At 37.6% G+C, this 17,143-nt stretch overlaps 1 protein-coding gene across 4 annotated transcripts in view; it reads left to right on the top strand.

Annotated features, from left to right (window-relative positions):
- Nucleotides 1-17,125, top strand: part of LOC109859148 (beta-1,4-glucuronyltransferase 1) — a 32,334-nt gene extending 15,209 nt beyond the window's left edge. For 3 of the 4 annotated variants that reach the window (XM_020437106.1, XM_020437107.1, XM_020437108.1), the window contains 6 exons: nt 6,647-7,254; nt 7,455-7,838; nt 8,102-8,437; nt 9,044-9,286; nt 9,397-9,558; nt 16,825-17,125. In XM_020437106.1, the coding sequence (XP_020292695.1) occupies nt 6,739-7,254; nt 7,455-7,838; nt 8,102-8,437; nt 9,044-9,286; nt 9,397-9,558; nt 16,825-16,896 (1,713 nt within the window). In that variant the 5' untranslated portion in view covers nt 6,647-6,738 and the 3' untranslated portion in view covers nt 16,897-17,125. Of the gene's footprint in view, nt 1-6,646; nt 7,255-7,454; nt 7,839-8,101; nt 8,438-9,043; nt 9,287-9,396; nt 10,078-16,824 lie in introns of those variants that run through there. The other variant, XM_020437109.1, reaches the window with a different exon arrangement.
- The last annotated feature ends 18 nt before the right edge of the window (nt 17,126-17,143 follow it).

Here is a 17,143-nt window from a genome sequence, read left to right as displayed (position 1 = left end):
GAGAGAGAGAGAGAGAGAGAGAGAGAGAACACACCTCTGAATATCAAAGTGTGAAACATAAGTCACGTATTCAATTGGAACAAATGTCGGGAAAAATTCTATAATTAAAAATCAAATTAATTACAAGAAAATTAAACGAGATATTGACAAATTATCATCTATCTAGATGTAATTGTTATTTATCCAGATATAATTAAATAGAACAAAAAGTTCTTGTGTATAACAATATTTCTACTATAAGAAAGGTAAAAACCAAAGAGCCGCAGATCCAAGGTGGAAGTGGAAATAAATTGCAACAGCAATCGTGTAAGTTAAGTGGACGTTTCGATCCTTTTATTGTGGATCATTCTCAACACTGTTTAAATTGAAAAAACAAATTTAGATACAAGATTGCACAAGAATATAGTGATTATTCGCATGACAAATAAATATGACCTTACAATAAATTAAAGTTGATTTAAGATTAAAATTTAAAATGTAAAATAAAGTAAAAATAAAAAATGTATACGCACCCCCCTAAGCAGACAAGTCGTTGTGTGATCAAATATCGAGTATACAGGCAAAGAACAGTAACTAAAGCCAATGACATAGACATACAAAACGAAAACAATGTATGATGTCTATGTATCAAAGTCTAAACCGGAATTTTAAATAAAATCATATATTAATGAAAGGTGAAAATTATAACAAGTCAAAGGAGAGAAATTAGTCAAAATTTATAAATAATAAGTCAAATTTAAATTTTAATTGTCAAGTAATAAAAGATTTGTCATTAAATAATTTTTCATATGTTAAAATTGTGATATATAATTTTTGTTGTTGTTGTGTTAAGATTTATTTTATATTAATAAATATATTGGAAATAAAAATCATGAACACTTACTTTTAATTTATAGATCAAAAACTAGAAGCTGTGTCAAACGCCCATACACACGGCCAAAGATAAAAAACGATCGTCTTACAAAACATATAAACGTAGTATGAGAAATCGAGAAATAACGCACGGATTATCGAACTAAAATGTTGAGAGAGGGAGAAGAGGCAAAGATAAACGTGATAAAGACCACATTTCTGAGACTAACCTTTTGTGGTAAAAAGGTTCTTTATCTAAGATCTCAACTTTGTCCCACAGGAAATCGTGACCAAAATCAGTGCGGTGTCGATTGACAACCGACTGTTGTTCATAATTTTTATAGAAATTGCGCTGATGCTCAGATATTCTTGTGCGTAATTGTCTTCCCGTCTGTCCTACATAAGAGGCATCACAGGAAGAACAATTAATTCTATAAATTAAGTTGTTGTTAGATCAATGTTCTAATTCATCCTTGTGTGACCTAATAAACTTTTTTAATGTATTTAATGATCTAAATGAGCATTTAAAGTTCTTTTTCTTTAGAGATCTAATCAAACCGTCTGTGATTTCTGAAGCAAAGGGTATAATAAAAAACCTCTTCTCCTCCTCAACTAAATTAGACGTCAATGTTGAGAAACAACCATTGAGCTTCGTGAAAAACAATTGATGTAATCTTTTGTCAATGTAATTAAAAATGAGGTTCAACGGATAATCATTTGACAGTAATATATGTATAATTTTTGATAAGTTTGCCTCATGAAACGTTGGATGTGAGAGTAAAATCGCTCTATCAACAACATTATAAATAATGCCAATTTTTTGTTTAAGTGGGTGGTGTGAGAAGAAATTTAGGTATCTCCCNGAGTATGTCGGTTTTTGGTACCAATTTAATATTAATTTATTATCAACGATTGAAATAGAGGTATCCAAAAAATTGATCGTTCTGTTTAATTCAACTTCTAATGTGAACTTTAACCTTGGATGGTAAGAATTGAAAATATCAAAAATAAAATTTATTTTTTCCTTTGGAGCAGCCATTAGAATATCGTCCACATATCTGTAATAAAAAGGTAGATTGAAACCCAACTTCTCAAGACAATGAGTCTCTAAATCTTGCAAGACTATGTCTGCTATAATAGGTGAGAGAGGGGAACCCATCGGAGTACCAAAAGTCTGCTGGTAGCAAGTACCATTAAAAGTAAAAAAGGTTGAAGACAGAACAAAATCCAATGCAGTTATGAAAGACTCCAATGGGATGACAGTATTATCTTTAATCAAATCTCATCTTCTTCTCACACCATACAAGGCTAAACTCAGAGGAATGTTTGTAAAAAGAGAGACAACATCCAAGGACACCAACACATCCTGGTCATCTATATTAAAATCAGATAAGCTGTTATATAATTCAAAGCTGTTTTTCACGAAGCTAGATGGTTTAGGTAAGCTACGTAGTAAAATGGTTTTTACCTTTCTTATAGTTTGTCTCCGTCGAGCCTTAAACTTTATTATTGAATTTGATATTTGATGCTTTCGCGGTGTGTAGTATTAACATACAAAGATGTTTTTTCGGGTTTGAACCGCGTTAGTGTCATTTTTATACCGACGTTTCGTGAACATTACAGCTCTATCTAGAGCTGTATCTAGTAACATTACAGATACTATCAGGTATAGTATCAGGCTGCTCTTCAAACCCTGATGAAGTGAGCTGTAATGTTCACGAAACGTCGGTATAAAAATGACACTAACGCGGTTCAAACCCGAAAAAATATCTTTGTATGTTTATTATTGAATATTTCTACTATTTATTTATTTTTTTTTTGTTCACAAAATTGTTGCTATTTACTGAAAATGCTGTTAGCACTTTTTTTATTCGGAAGATTTCGCAGCACTCGTGTCGCAGCACACGTATACGTGAAAACACGTTCTTTCCATTCAGCTTTCCCAATCGCGTTGTCGTTGCATCGATCGTTACCGCTGGCGGCAGGCTGCTGCTGCTGCTGCTGCACATCGCGTGCATACGATAGCACACGCGGGGAGGCAGGAGAGGGAAGAGGGTAACTTACAGCACAATAAATAATTTAGACCGACTGTCACGGCGTAAGTAAAGACGCTCGTTTCGCGCGCGCATGCGACAGGATGTCACTCTTTTTATCGTGAAAATAGACACACACACATACGTATAGAATAGAGATATTTCCGTGTAAAACAACGTCATGAACAACGAATCGCGGACGCGCGCGTGATTCACCTATTATCGCGTTCATTATCGAGTATTGCCGAGATTTATGCAGATATTATGCAAGCAGCAAAAAGAAAAAAACCATGAAGTGCGTCGCAACCTTCTACGATCGTGCAATCTCAGCGTGAAATTACTTATCTTCTCTTCTCGGTTGACTAATGACTGCCACTTATATTACTCTGCCAAATTAACGCGAAAAATTAACGTGATGTACATTGAATAAAATTGCACTGTTGTACCGACTGATTGAGTCTGCTGTGTAATTAATTTTTCTTACTTGTATTGTCTGAAAAAAAAAAGAAACAATTTGTCGACACACGTGCAAATATATTCTGTGCTAAAAAAAATTGCATGATTATATTATTTTTTCTAGATATTGTCATTGAGAGGTAGTTACGTGAAAAATCCACAATTGTTCAGTTATAAATAAATTTTGAAAAATTTATACAAAGAAAAATCTCGGCGACTCTCGATGATTTTTGTGACGAGCGCGAAAGGCGTTTTTTTCGGCGCCGTTTTATCGGAACGCGCGGATCGTTCGACAAATTTATATAGTCGAACGATCAAATGTTGCGAGGGAAACGATTTTTGTGTGTTCAATTTTTCACTAGCGCGCGCGATTGGCACCATAGTGCAAAAGGTTTGCGAACTTGTCGCGGGTTCGTCGAACTCGTCGCTAATGCGAAGAAATAAGAAGCAGACACATCTGCTTTATTCGGCCCATTGAAGTCCTCCGTCACGGTGGCTATTGACTTATTACGCCGTTTGAATGTAATCAATAGATCGATCGTGCATGACGCCGCGTCGTTGCACGAAGAATATATATATATATATATGCTAATGCAGAAATGAGTGTGGGCTCGAATTTCGCATGTCTCGCGTACGTCGTATATTACTCAAATAATTTCGCGCGAAACGATGAAGGAAAATTGAATTCTTCTTCCACGCAGTGGAACTTCCTCACATCTTCGCGGAAAATTCTGTTCGCGGATTTGTGTTGTGTTTTCAACATTCAAACGACGATATTATCAATTTACATTTCGTTCCGATGTTTACGCGTAAACGCGTAAAATGTCCCGATTAGAAAGAGAGAGAGATCTGTTGGAAATTCACATTACATTAACTTGAAAATTTCATGAGAGAATGATGGATGCTATAAAGATAATAATAGCAGTTTTATATACGGCACATAAAGTATCTACGTACGCGTTATTCTATTTTCATTTTTACGATGACAAATCGCAATGCGATGCCGCGCGTAATAGTAAAGAGACACGAGAAACGCGAATTAAACAGTCATCTGCGTTCCGTGACGATGTTTTTTTTTCTTTTTTCTTTTTTTTTTTTTAAACAAAAAACAATGTGTCGTTTAAAGCGCGCCGAGTGAATCGCGCAATCGAGTGATTCACGCTCACCCGTGTCACTCGCTAGAAAGTTAAAAATAACGGCAATTTCTTTTCGTTGACGGATGCAAGTAAATGCGCGAGTCCGAACTCCCTTCTTGCTGACACAGCTCTGATTCGTAGACTGCGTCCTGTGAAAGGCGCTCGCGCACAGCTCTGGCAGTTTTTTTTTTTTTTTTTTTTTCGTAAAAAGCGTCGCCGTTTTAACCCCTTTAAGCTCACCGTTTACACAGGCATCTCACGAGATTTGATGCCGTAGCGACAACGCCACGAAGCACGCGCCAACGATGAAATTTAACTTTCGTTCGGTTGCACGTGACGTGACGTGACGTTAAATAAATAAATACATACACCGTACTTTATTTCTCAATTTTATTTTACGACGAAATAATATCGTCGGAAAATCGTTGCTCTATCGAAGTGAGAATTTTTCATCAGAGAAAAGTAAATTGAGTTCAAACGGCAACATAAGCGAACGGTTAATGCACTCGGTCGTAATTGCGATGAGCTTCTGGCGAAAAGTGAGCTTCAATGCTTAATGTAGTCAACGAGCGTGAACTATTTCTACTGCCACTATCAATTCCGGTCACCCACACCCACCTACTTCCGGGACGTATAAAATTCACTGATCGCGATTATAGTTCGATGTTACGCGAATTAATTTTGCGCGTGCATATTATCTCTTTGTGTGTGTGTGTGTGTGTGTGTGTATAAATTGGCAAATTCATTCCGACAGAAATACGATCGTGTCTTGTAACATTTAGGATCGGTAACATTTAGAAGATTGACGATTACGTCGTAACATCTAGAATATTGACACATTCGCTTTTCAATTTGAAAGCGCCTGGAAAGTAGGCAACCCTTTATGCTTCTATGTGTGGCGGGTTTCCTACTTCCGAGCGTAAACTTGACCGTTTTGCACACACATATATTAATGTAATATCATGTTACATTGAGAGTACACGACAATCCATCAACGTCAATAAACGTTGTTTATCAACGCCGCTTTCTCGTGTTTTTCTAATTTGCGTGATACATCGCTAATTTTATATATATTTGTATTGCCATCTGATCGCTTTCACTCGAGCGTATAACGAACGATCGCGACTCAAACTTTGCGTTTGCAGTCTCTGTTTTGGATTTGTTTGAGACATGTAAACAAAATGTATATTGTCGCACGCTCCTGCGTATTTTCTTGCAACCGATGCAGTAAGTTCTCCAAACAAAAACAATATAAAGAAAAACAAGCGCTCATGTTACCGATCAATCCTGACTTCAAGATCGAAATACTGTTTGCATAATGAAAAAAAACAAAAAAAAATATCGCATGTCGTAAATTTATTTTCCTTTACATAATAATTCTTGAGCAAAGTGGTTTTACAACAAAGCTAGGTAGTACATTTCTGCGTAAAATATTTAAGTAAAAAATATACTATAGAATGTTTTTGTAAAACTGTATGAGAAACAAAAAAAAAGAGATTTGTATATAATGAGAATTGAAAATCGATATTTAATAGATACTTGATATATTCCATGTAATAATCGTGAAATAAGAAAATCCCGTCGATATCTCTGGTTGTTTAGAGGAGTTGATGCAAGATCGAATACGGAAAGGATCGTCGCCGACGACGACGACACGACTCTCCGGTCGCTTCTCTTACTGGTCGTTTTCGGTAATGGCGCTTTCTTGTTTGGTCTTTCTCTCTCTCTCTCTCTCTCTCTCTCGATTTCACCCGCCGTTGCCCAAACGTCAGATCGTGATCTCGCTCGGCGGAGAAGGAATATCGCTTTGGTCGCTGTTACTCAATTTAGACCGGCTCGGTCCGATATAGTCGCGTTGCATCGCATGGTCGCGAGGCGATGTTATGCTTGACATCAATGAGGAAGAAGATGCGAGATAGGGGGAAAGTTGCTTTTAAGTACGTCGGCGGCGCATGATATAAACTGGATCGTCTCGCCGGGAGAAACGTTATAATGCTCGTCGCTAAAGCGATACGAATCAAAATTAATGCGCGTCGCGAAATGTTGAAGACTGTGTCTAGTTTAATTTTTTTATGATGTAACAATGTTTTGTAACACATTCGCGCATTAATGTGATGATTTTAAAATTTATAGATTGTATATACAGCGAAATTTAATTTTTGTTCCAAGGCGCGCGCGCAATCGAGCCCAGACAGATTCCCGATAGGATGAACAACTCCTGATCGCCGGTCGGGCGAAGAAGCCACGAAGAGAAATGATGGATGCGGCTGGTCGACGTGAGAAAAAATCACAAACCTAACATCAACGAACACGCGACGTCGTTCGACAAGATAGTTGGAAGTCGCAGGGAACTGTTTCGAGATCCGCCTTTCGTCGCCGATTCTTTTCACGTTAATCCGCATAGAATGAGCATCGTAGGCATCGCCCGCAGAAACTGGGCGCTGCGCCTGTCGATCGTGTTGAACGTCTGCGTGCTGCTTTACGTGTGCGCCCAATTCGGCGGTTCCGGACCGTGGATCGAGGAACCGCCGACCAATTGGGCAGCGGCACCGATCCAATCGGACACGTACGATTTGGTGAACGGCACGCAGAAAGGCGCCGTCGCATCGTCATTGTCCTCGTCGCTGACCGCTACGAAGGATGCGGCACCTGGAACTAACGGCGCCGCCAGTCGTCCGCTCAGGATCAGGCTCGTCACCACGACGCCTCCCCTGAACGGTGTCAAGATCGAAGCTCTCGACAAATCGCGGGAGAGAGAGCATTCGCGTAATCATACGGTATTTGTCTCTTTGTTGTTTCGGGGTTTCGTTTTATTTTCTCTTTTATGGGTTTCTTCAACCGTTGCATGTAAATTAGTTTGCGAAGAGAACCGTGACTAAATGAATACGGGAATGTGTGTTTCAAATGGCATTTTCGCTACCCTATGCTAATTTTGCTCCGAAACCGTCAATTAGAAAAGCTCGCTTTCTTTGTCCAGATGAGGAACAACGGCACGACAAAGATTGTTCGCGAACCGATGAGTCTAAAAGAGGCTATACCCTGTAACGAGAAGTCAACCGAACCGAGGCGGGCGCAACGCGGCGACTATTGGGTGCTGTACAACTACGTGCCGATGAGCATGGCGGTTAGATGCTGGGAGAGCGTGACGTACACCACACACGCCGACTATACATTCCTGGACAATCTGGAGCCGCTGCTGGAGCGCTGGCGGGCACCGATATCGATCGCCATGCATGCGCCCGGTACTGACTTCCCGGCGACTCTTGACGCCATCCGATACTCGAGAAACTGCGGCAGCGCCCTGGTGTCGCAGCTAGTCACCTTTCACATCTTCTTCAGCAGCAAACATGTGCCAAAAATGGTAAATGAACGACTCGATAACACGTCGTGGAGCTTCGGTTTTGAGATTTTTCCAAATTTCACACACAAATATATTTCATTGTAGAATGAAATAATTGATTTCTATTTAAAAAAAAAAAAACACACAAAACTTGTAAATAGAAGAAAAACCTTACCACATTTTTATATTGTGTTCAAAAATATTTTCTTAGTACAAATATTTATTACTACGAAGCATTATTGCATTAAGTTTATAGTCAGCACACATCTGTGATTTTGCCGTAGGTTCCGCCGTCGGAAAAGATCGTCTCCGACACGTACAACTGTTCGCTCGGTCCGCCGTGGGTGAACGTGAGTCTCTCGAAGATGTACAAGAACGAGAAGAAACTGTTGTACCCAGTGAACGTGGGTCGTAACATAGCGCGCGAGTCCGCGCTCACTTTCTACGTGTTCCCTAGCGACATCGAGTTGTACCCAAGCCCAAATCTGCCGGCCAAATTTTTGGAGATGATCCGCAGACGGGATCAGCCAGCACTCGACAAACCCAATCCCAAAGTCTTCGTGCTGTCGATTTTCGAAGTGGACGAGAAGAGTCAGCCGCCTAATAACAAAACGCGTCTGGTACGTTTTCTCTTTGTTTCGCGATTTTCGTGTGATTGATTCTGACGAAGGCGCAATTAAGCACGTGCGAATGAGAGCGTAACGAGTACATGTCCGATCGCGTAGGCGAGGGTCGACGGCGAATCAATGGAGCTTCCTTTGACCGTGGACCTTGATACGCGGAATTAGCTTTTCTATTGTCCGGTGTGCTACATTGCGTACCGCACAGTACGGCATGACACAGCGACACAATACACCTTTTGTCGCATCGCATTCAGAACTGGGGCGGTGTAACAGAGAGCGATTGTAATCTCGACGCGCGCGTGCATGATGCAAATTGCTCGTTATATTTTTTCCCACCACCTTCCGCTGAAAACGCAAAACACAGCGCGCCGGAAGTCAAAACGTCACGCACGACACGTCTGATGTGTCATACATTTTGTTGTTGACATCACAATCTGTTTCCATTAAACTAATTGAACCAAATGTTCGAGAGAGAGAGAGAGAAAGAGAAGCTGAACTTAATTGTACATAGAATTGAATTTGTTTAAAAAACAAACACACATCTTTTATTTCAAACAAGTTTTTGTGGAAAACTTTGTTTTGCGAGTTTATGTGAATTTGCAGATACAAATGTTGAAGGCGGGCACTGCCATACCCTTTCATAAAAAATTATGCTCCGGTTGCCACAACGTGCCGAAGAGCAAGGAGTGGCAGGAAGCACCGGAAACGAAGGATCTGCATGTGTTTCACGTTGGCAAAAGGACCGGCAGCTTCGTACACTGGGAGCCGATCTTTATCGGGACCAATAACGATCCTCTTTACGACGAAAGACTCAGCTGGGAAGGGAAAAGCGACAAGATGACCCAGGTATGAGCTTTTGTTTAGTTTTCTAATCAAACATCGTTAAATTATTTTAAGTAATTTTCGAGAGATAACACTCTGTGTGCCATATATTGAGTTACCAATTGCAAATGCAGGGTTACGCGCTGTGCGTTCTCGATTATGATTTCCTCATTTTGGATAACGCTTTCTTGGTGCATCGGCCTGGCATTAAAATTTTCAAGAAGGACCCACATCGCGACATGCTCACCGCCAAGACGAACGCCCTCATCAAGAAGATCATCATGCCAGAACTGAAGGTACTTTACGGCACCAGAAAAGGCTGCGCTGTGTAGCCCGTGGAGTCACGGGCACGACGGCGCGTCATCTACAGGTGCCCGTCCCCTCTGTAGTTCCGTCGTTTCCAGAACGAACTCTCGCGAAAGAGTCGGTGCTGGATCGCAATGATCGTGTGTGACTTCTACAAGTCTTTGTTCTCTCTCCCCCTTATTCTCCCCTCGAATAATTTTAAATGCAACGATACCGAACGAGCGAATATTATCGTATAAACAATTAATAAAGAATCTTTTAGGCTCCGAAGTTTCTAAACTAAGAAATGTATAAACGGTCATGTGAGCCATTCGCTGGATGTTGTGCGGAAATATGCGTGTATATATATATATATACACGTGTACACGTGTGAATCTTACACGTGAGTTTTTGAATTGAGATTTTGATTCAATTCTCAAATTCATGTAGGATGCTATAATTGCATCTCATATATGAGAGACCTCGTATACTCCCCTAACTAATTTTAAAATGAATAAATAGTGAAGGCTCGTGAAAATTGTAACTAAGAATGAAAAGGCTAATACGAGCCGTTCCCAGGATGTTGTGCAGGAATATGCGTGCATGTATATATATATACAAATTCAATTCAAAAAACCCACATGTAAATTATTTTTACATGTGGGTTTTTTGAATTGAAATTTCAATTCTTAAAATCAATAAATTAATAATTAATTAATAATTAATTTACATGTGAATTCATACATGTGTATATATATTATATATACATGCACGCTTATTCCTGCACAACATCCTGGGAACGGCTCGTATTGGCCTTTTCATTCTTAGTTATAATTTTAAAATATAGCGAAAAAAACTTTTCGGCCAGGAGTCCGAACCTGGAATCTCCAGCTTTCCGTGCCGTCGCCTTTATATATGCACGCATATTTCCGCACAACATTCCAGCGAATGGCTCGCATGACCGTTTATTACATTCCTTAGTTTATTATCGTATAAGTTCAGCGAATTTAGAGCAGCAACGTTTCATAGACGACAATGACGATGATGATCACGCAGAGAGCCGCCTGGCTCTTATCATGATCGTCATTGTCGTCATCATCATCTCCCGTTGTCAGCAATGTCACCGTCGTAAACGTAAAGCATGATGAAGCAGTGATGAGAAAAGAGCGAAGTTTACACGAACAAAAAATTATATATCACGACGCTCAAATTCTCTAACTTTCTTAAAAGAATTTAATGTGTAAATTAATCATATACATAACTTCTATTTTTCCCCCCGATGGACACACATATATATCATTCCATTAGCAAGTATAGTAAATTTTGTACATAAAAAGAAAATGGTGCCTCATATACATCTCAGTCAACGTCTATGAATGAGTATTATGCTTTTTTTGTGAAAGTTTCGAACGGCAGTGTCGATTTCAACACGACCTCCTCTTCGTCAATCGTGACTATCATTTATATATTTCCGTAGTGTTTCTAATTCGAGACAAATTACAGAAAAGAATTTTAGAAACGTCGTATTTATAAATATAAGCAAAACAAAATGACACATACGGTGTGTCAGTTACACTATATTAACAATTATCGAAGCGAATTTTATTTTTATTCTACTCAAAACCGTTATTTATTGAATAATAATAACTTCTTTCTTCGCTAGTAAAAACTTTTATATAAAATCTCTTTTTTTTTTTCAAGTATTTTTCAATACAGAGAGATTAACAAGTTATAATTTTTTTTCGACAAAAAATATTTAATCTGCATTGTTTTTCTATTTTTTTTCTCTAAACTTTAACTGAATGTTTTGTGACTGTGTATATATATTCTTAAAGTAATATATATATATATATAGATATGTAGAGAAAGAAGGTGGGGCATGCAGAGTTCAAGTGTAAATAATATTTATATTATCACATTCTGTACAGTAGAAAGTTTCTAACACATCATCATGTATGAAAAAATATTTTCTCGATTTGTTTACGAATCTCATCACGTGTGTTCGAAAATCGAGAAACATACATACATACTCGTTTTCTCCTTTGTACTATCTCATTTAACTTACGTTCTTGTTTGGAACTTGTAGAATCTGGCAGATTAGTCTGTATTGACTGATGAATCTAGGCTGAATATAATTGCGTTTAGATAAATTGACGTTATGTATATAATATACATTTTTACTCGCTAAAGACCTTATCTTGTATTTACACCGCATTTATCGATACAATCTACAAGCTTTCGTCAGCTCTTGAAGCAAGAATTTAATACGCGCGAAATTATGACTAAAAAAAAAGAGAAAGAATCACCGTCCAAGGCTGAGAGAATATTTGATATAAATTTTCTAGAACTCGCAACACGAATAATCGGGTCGATAAATCAGCAATTACTCGACTTTGTGTTAATATTGCCATAACTGTGACGGGTCTCTGTTCACGTGCTTCGTTTCGATTGTGGAATATTTTTTGCGAACGAAACTCACAAAATAACCGGGACGAGATCGAATCGCTTTGCAAACGGTTCGTTCGGTCGATGTTAGATTATTTGTGTTAAACAAACATTTTTAATAAGAAATTTCGCGAGCAACGTCACGTGCACTTTGAAAAACAAGGAAAGTTTTATCTCGTAAATACGATCTTGTCTTGTATATATTGAAAACAAATACGATCGCGCGGTTAGCGATTTTCGGCTGATTGAACGCGCGCGGATGCAATATTTTCTAATTTTAATAAATATTACTCTTTTTCAATGAAGAGAGAGATAATAATATTACACACTGTATCTAAACAGTATTATTTATTCTATACGTGCATATACAGGTGTCTGCAATTAAAAATTGCAAAATATAACCAAATTTAAAAAAAGAAACAGAAGAGTTACATTCTGTGTAACATAAACGTTTTTGCTTCTAATAGTATAGTTTTTCAAAAAAAAAAAATAGCTACTCTTCCTAAAAACATTCCGTCAAAAATCGTTCTGAATATTAAAACAATATTACATCAAGGTTTTTGCGCAACGTTGGAAACTGTTACAACATAAGAAATTAACGATATTGTCATAACGATCTTCTCTTCTCTCTTTCTCTCATCTCGTTCGTTTTTCCCTCAAATATCATTCGTGTTCTCATATTCAATGAGTATTAATTCAGTTATTTTTGGCACGTTTTCTCGATGTACGCAACAACAACAAAAATGTGCCAGCACAAGATACATTGTAATAGAATAGCGTGTTTCTCTCGTAGCACAAGACAATGTTTCCTGTACATAACATATAATAGCATATTCCATATGATAATATACTTTTCTATCGACAGTCCGAATGAATAAATAATAACATGACCATAGCACGCATGTATATGCAATTGTTCGCATTAACAGAGAGACTTGAACTCAAAACTACAATTGGATCAGAATTATGTGTGACTCGCGAGAATAATTACTTAGAGCAATTTTGATCCCGAGCCAGGATGCTGACTCATTTTTTGTGATAATATTAGGGCACAAAGTAATTAATATTCCATGTATAATCATGCTTCGTCCGCTTTCAAGATATTCTTGTGAAGCTGGATTACATAATTATACTATTGTTTTTGCGTATACGTCACAAATTACGTTTTTCATCAAGAATATTAACAAATGTTTTTTTCTGAGTATTACAATTCACGTTTATATGGAAAAAGATCTTTGCGTGTAAATGTAACTGCAACTAGACTTACATGTATTAAGCTTTTGTTTTAAACACGTTCCTTATTGTCAGTTTGTGTACTCATCAGGATCGAAAATTTAATTAGTATTTTTAAAAACGATACATTCTGTACGTGTAGCGTACGCATACCCTGATAGGAAAACATTTACAAAATTATTTGACGAAATCTTGCACTAAAAATGTGTAATTTGCAATTATACAGATATATTTTAGGAAATAGATGTAAAAACATCGATCTTTTATTATAAAATATTTGTAGTTGTTTGTAAAATTATTTTCCAAATACTATTTCGGCAAAAGAATAACGATATGGTGAATCATCTTAGCAGTATATTTGCAAAATTAATTTCAAAAAGAGAAATTGTCCAATAATTGAGAAAAAAATTTCATCTATGTGAGATGTTTAAAATATGTAGAGAAATATATATAATTGCATATGAAGAAATCAACTTAATTCATATATATACTTATGGAAATGCATAACAACTTTTTCGCCATTTTTGACATATTATTTACAAAATTTTATTTCGACAAAACTGTTACGTTATGGCGAATCATCTTTAATGCAATCATTGCAGGATCGTCGTTATTCATGATTGCCATTTTTGTGCAATATTTTCACACTTTGCCTATTAGGGTAATAATGTATATAGTATATCACATAAACAGCGCTCTATACGTCGCCAATGATCTTTTTAGTATAGGATATACATTTGTGACTTTGTACATAAGTTCCTTTTACCCCTCCTCCCTTCTTCTAGCCTTTTTTTTTTTTTTTTTTTTTTTTAATTTTATCGGGGCTGTGCAACCGTGTGTGTGTGTGTGTGTTTATCGCTCGTATGTAAAATGTGTATTCTGTGCCTTATATAAACGTTATCTCTCTGTCTTCTTGTGTGCGTGTGTGTACGTGTACGTGTCCTGCGTGCGTGCGCGCGTATGTGTGCCAAAAATGTGTGGCGTTTACAGTGTGACTTATGCGAACAAAATCCGAGGGAGACAAGCTGAAAAAACCTGACTCACTCTTACAATTGATGTAAAAGAAAATCCCTCAAAACTCGGGGATTTAATAAATGTGCGCGGTAGAATTTCTATTGTAATATTCCCGAAATATTGTGTAACGAGAACGAAAAAAAGAAGAGATAAAATGTCATGTTTCTCTCTCTCTCTCTCTCTCTCTCTTTCGCTTTTTTGAGTAATTTTAATCCTACTCTTAAAAGAAACTATGTCGTGTGTTACGCGCCACAGCGTAATCGTCATTCCTTGTGAACGCTGAATTTGTCATTTCTTGACTAAACATTTTCGTGCAACAAATACGAGACTGCGAATTTTAAGCTACGCGAAATATCGTTTTTTTCTAAAAACTATACGCGTAATGCGATAGTTATAATTACTGTAAATACGTGTGACTATAGATAAATGTATATATAAAAGGTATTTCTGGACGCGCGCGCGCTTTCTCGTAAAAGTTGAAAGCGCCTGAGAGATAGGCAACCCACTGCGCTCCCGCGTGCAAAGGGCTGTCTACTTCCCGGGCGTAACTTGGGCGTCGCATTGCGAAGTCGTAATATTAGGTGGTAAACTTAATTCCTCTGCCGCTCGCTACTACAGGGTGCCGACTCCCTAACGCTGGCGAGTTTTAACAGTCAAGTCGCATATATGTCTTTTGTAGTTTAGATATTGCTGAAAGCTCAATTCAGTCCTCACAGGTTTGATTTCTCGACGCCAAAGAGATTTTTCCAATCGATTAAAAAATGAACCACGATAAGCTGTTTTTCCGAAATGTGCTTCTTCACTACTTCGATTTCAAGAAAACCGCAATTGAAGCGCATCGCTTATTATGCGACATGTATGGTGATGAAACTCTATCAGAAAGAACATGTAGAGTTTGGTTTGAACGTTTTCGAAACGATAATTTTGACTTGAAAGACAAAGAACGTCCCGGACAGCCGAAAAAATTTGAAGATGTCGAGCTGCAAGAATTGCTTGATGATGATCCAGCTCAAACGCTTTTAGACTTGTTGAAAGTTACTCTTAAACGTTACTTCAATGGCCGTCTAAAAACGCTTGCATACCGTGGGAAAAATTCGTAAGGAAGAGAAATGGTTACCACATAAGTTGTCAGAAGATGTCATTTTGAATCGTTAGTCTATCGTAACTTCTTTGCTTGCCAGGCAAAGAAAAAAGAGTTTTTTGTTGCGCATCGTGACTGGCGACGAAAAAATTGATTTATTTTGATAACCCCAAGCAGAGAAAATTATCGGTGGATCCCGGCCATCCACCCACTTTAACACCAAAGAGAAATATTCGCGAGCAAAAGACCTTGCTCTGTATTTGGTTGGACCAGGAGGGTGTGCTGTATTACGAGCTCTCGCGTTCAAATATGAAACCGTTACAGTTGATTGCTACCAACAACAATTATGACCGATTGAGTGACAAATTGATGCGAAGAAGACCATCCGTAGCCAACAATCGACGCAAAGTCAGTTCTTTCGCACGATAACACGCTCGACCGCATGTTGCGAAAAACGTGAAACAGATACTAGAGCTTGAAGTCCGCGAAGTCCTCCAGCGCATCCAGCGTCTATCTCCAGACCTGGCACCGTCGGATTGCCAGGTCTGGAGAGTCTCTTCCGGTCTCGATGCAACACGCACTTACAGACACACATTTCTCCAATTACGAAGACGTCCTAAACTGGGTGGATGAATGAATAGACTCGAAAGACAATCGCGTTCTACCGTCACGGAATCGCCCTGTTGCCGGAGAGATGGAAAAAAGTAGCAGAAATCGGAGGAAGTTACCTCGATTAAAAGATAATTCGTTTATCTTCCCTTCGAAACAAAACACGGCAGGAATTAAGTTTACCATCTAATATTTCGTCACTCCCTACGTATAATCCCGTAACTCCAAAACGCAAATTTTAGAGGAGAGCAGTTTAAAAGTTTGAAGCTTCATATAGTTTCCCTAGTTAAGGGATCTTTCGGTTTTAAATTTTTACCTTACTTATGAATATTTTTTTTTAATACTTGGTGACCACAAAGAACATGACTTTCTGAGTGTCACTATGCAATAAACTGAAAATCCCATATGTGACACTTATGTAATTATACGTAGAGAGTGACGATTTGGCGACGAATTTATATCCTCTTTGTCATCTCGAGAAAAAAATTTTGTTTCAAAATTCATTTTGTAGTAATGCTTCTTTACACCGTTATTTATGTTGCCAGAGAGTATCATTCTCATAACGAAAACAAATTACATTCCAAACCGCTCTGTGTAATAATTATCTTTCATAGCTAAGTCAAATTTACACATTTAGATGAAACAATTGTATACAACAAAAAAATACATGTTACGTCTCTGGCTCTTTAATATGTAATTACACTTTCTACCGGCTATATACATACATATATATATGATACACAAAAAAAAAAATTATACATCTTTATACATTACATAAGTATTAGGTATAATGAATTATATGTATCGATGTACATACGTATTTGTACCGGAATCGAAAACACGTGCAATCATCTGTTCTGATGTGTGTACATAAGGTAAAATTGTATTTTTTCAGATAAGGCGACGCGAGCAGAAGATTGTGATTCATTGTTTTCGAGAAAAAAAAGTCGCAAAGCTAAATATATAACACGAGAAATAGTTGTAAAACGTTGTTTTTGTCCAATAAGCTGAAACATTTCTTCTTTTTATTCAAAAATAGGAAAATACATTAGCTCTCGCACAAGGTGATATAATTTATTTTATTGTATATGTATTTTTTTTTTTTATAAATATTAAACTTGTCACACACACGATGTGCGTGTCACGATTTTAATTTAAAAATAGCGAAAAGCTAAAAAACCGATCAAGTAACTATTTCGAGTACAATATAAATA

Source organism: Pseudomyrmex gracilis, unplaced genomic scaffold, assembly GCF_002006095.1.
Source record: "Pseudomyrmex gracilis isolate BER0280 unplaced genomic scaffold, ASM200609v1 scaffold_243, whole genome shotgun sequence".
Taxonomy (NCBI): domain Eukaryota; kingdom Metazoa; phylum Arthropoda; class Insecta; order Hymenoptera; family Formicidae; genus Pseudomyrmex; species Pseudomyrmex gracilis.
Note: the sequence above shows the minus strand (reverse complement) of the source record. Positions and strands in the feature narration are given on the sequence as shown.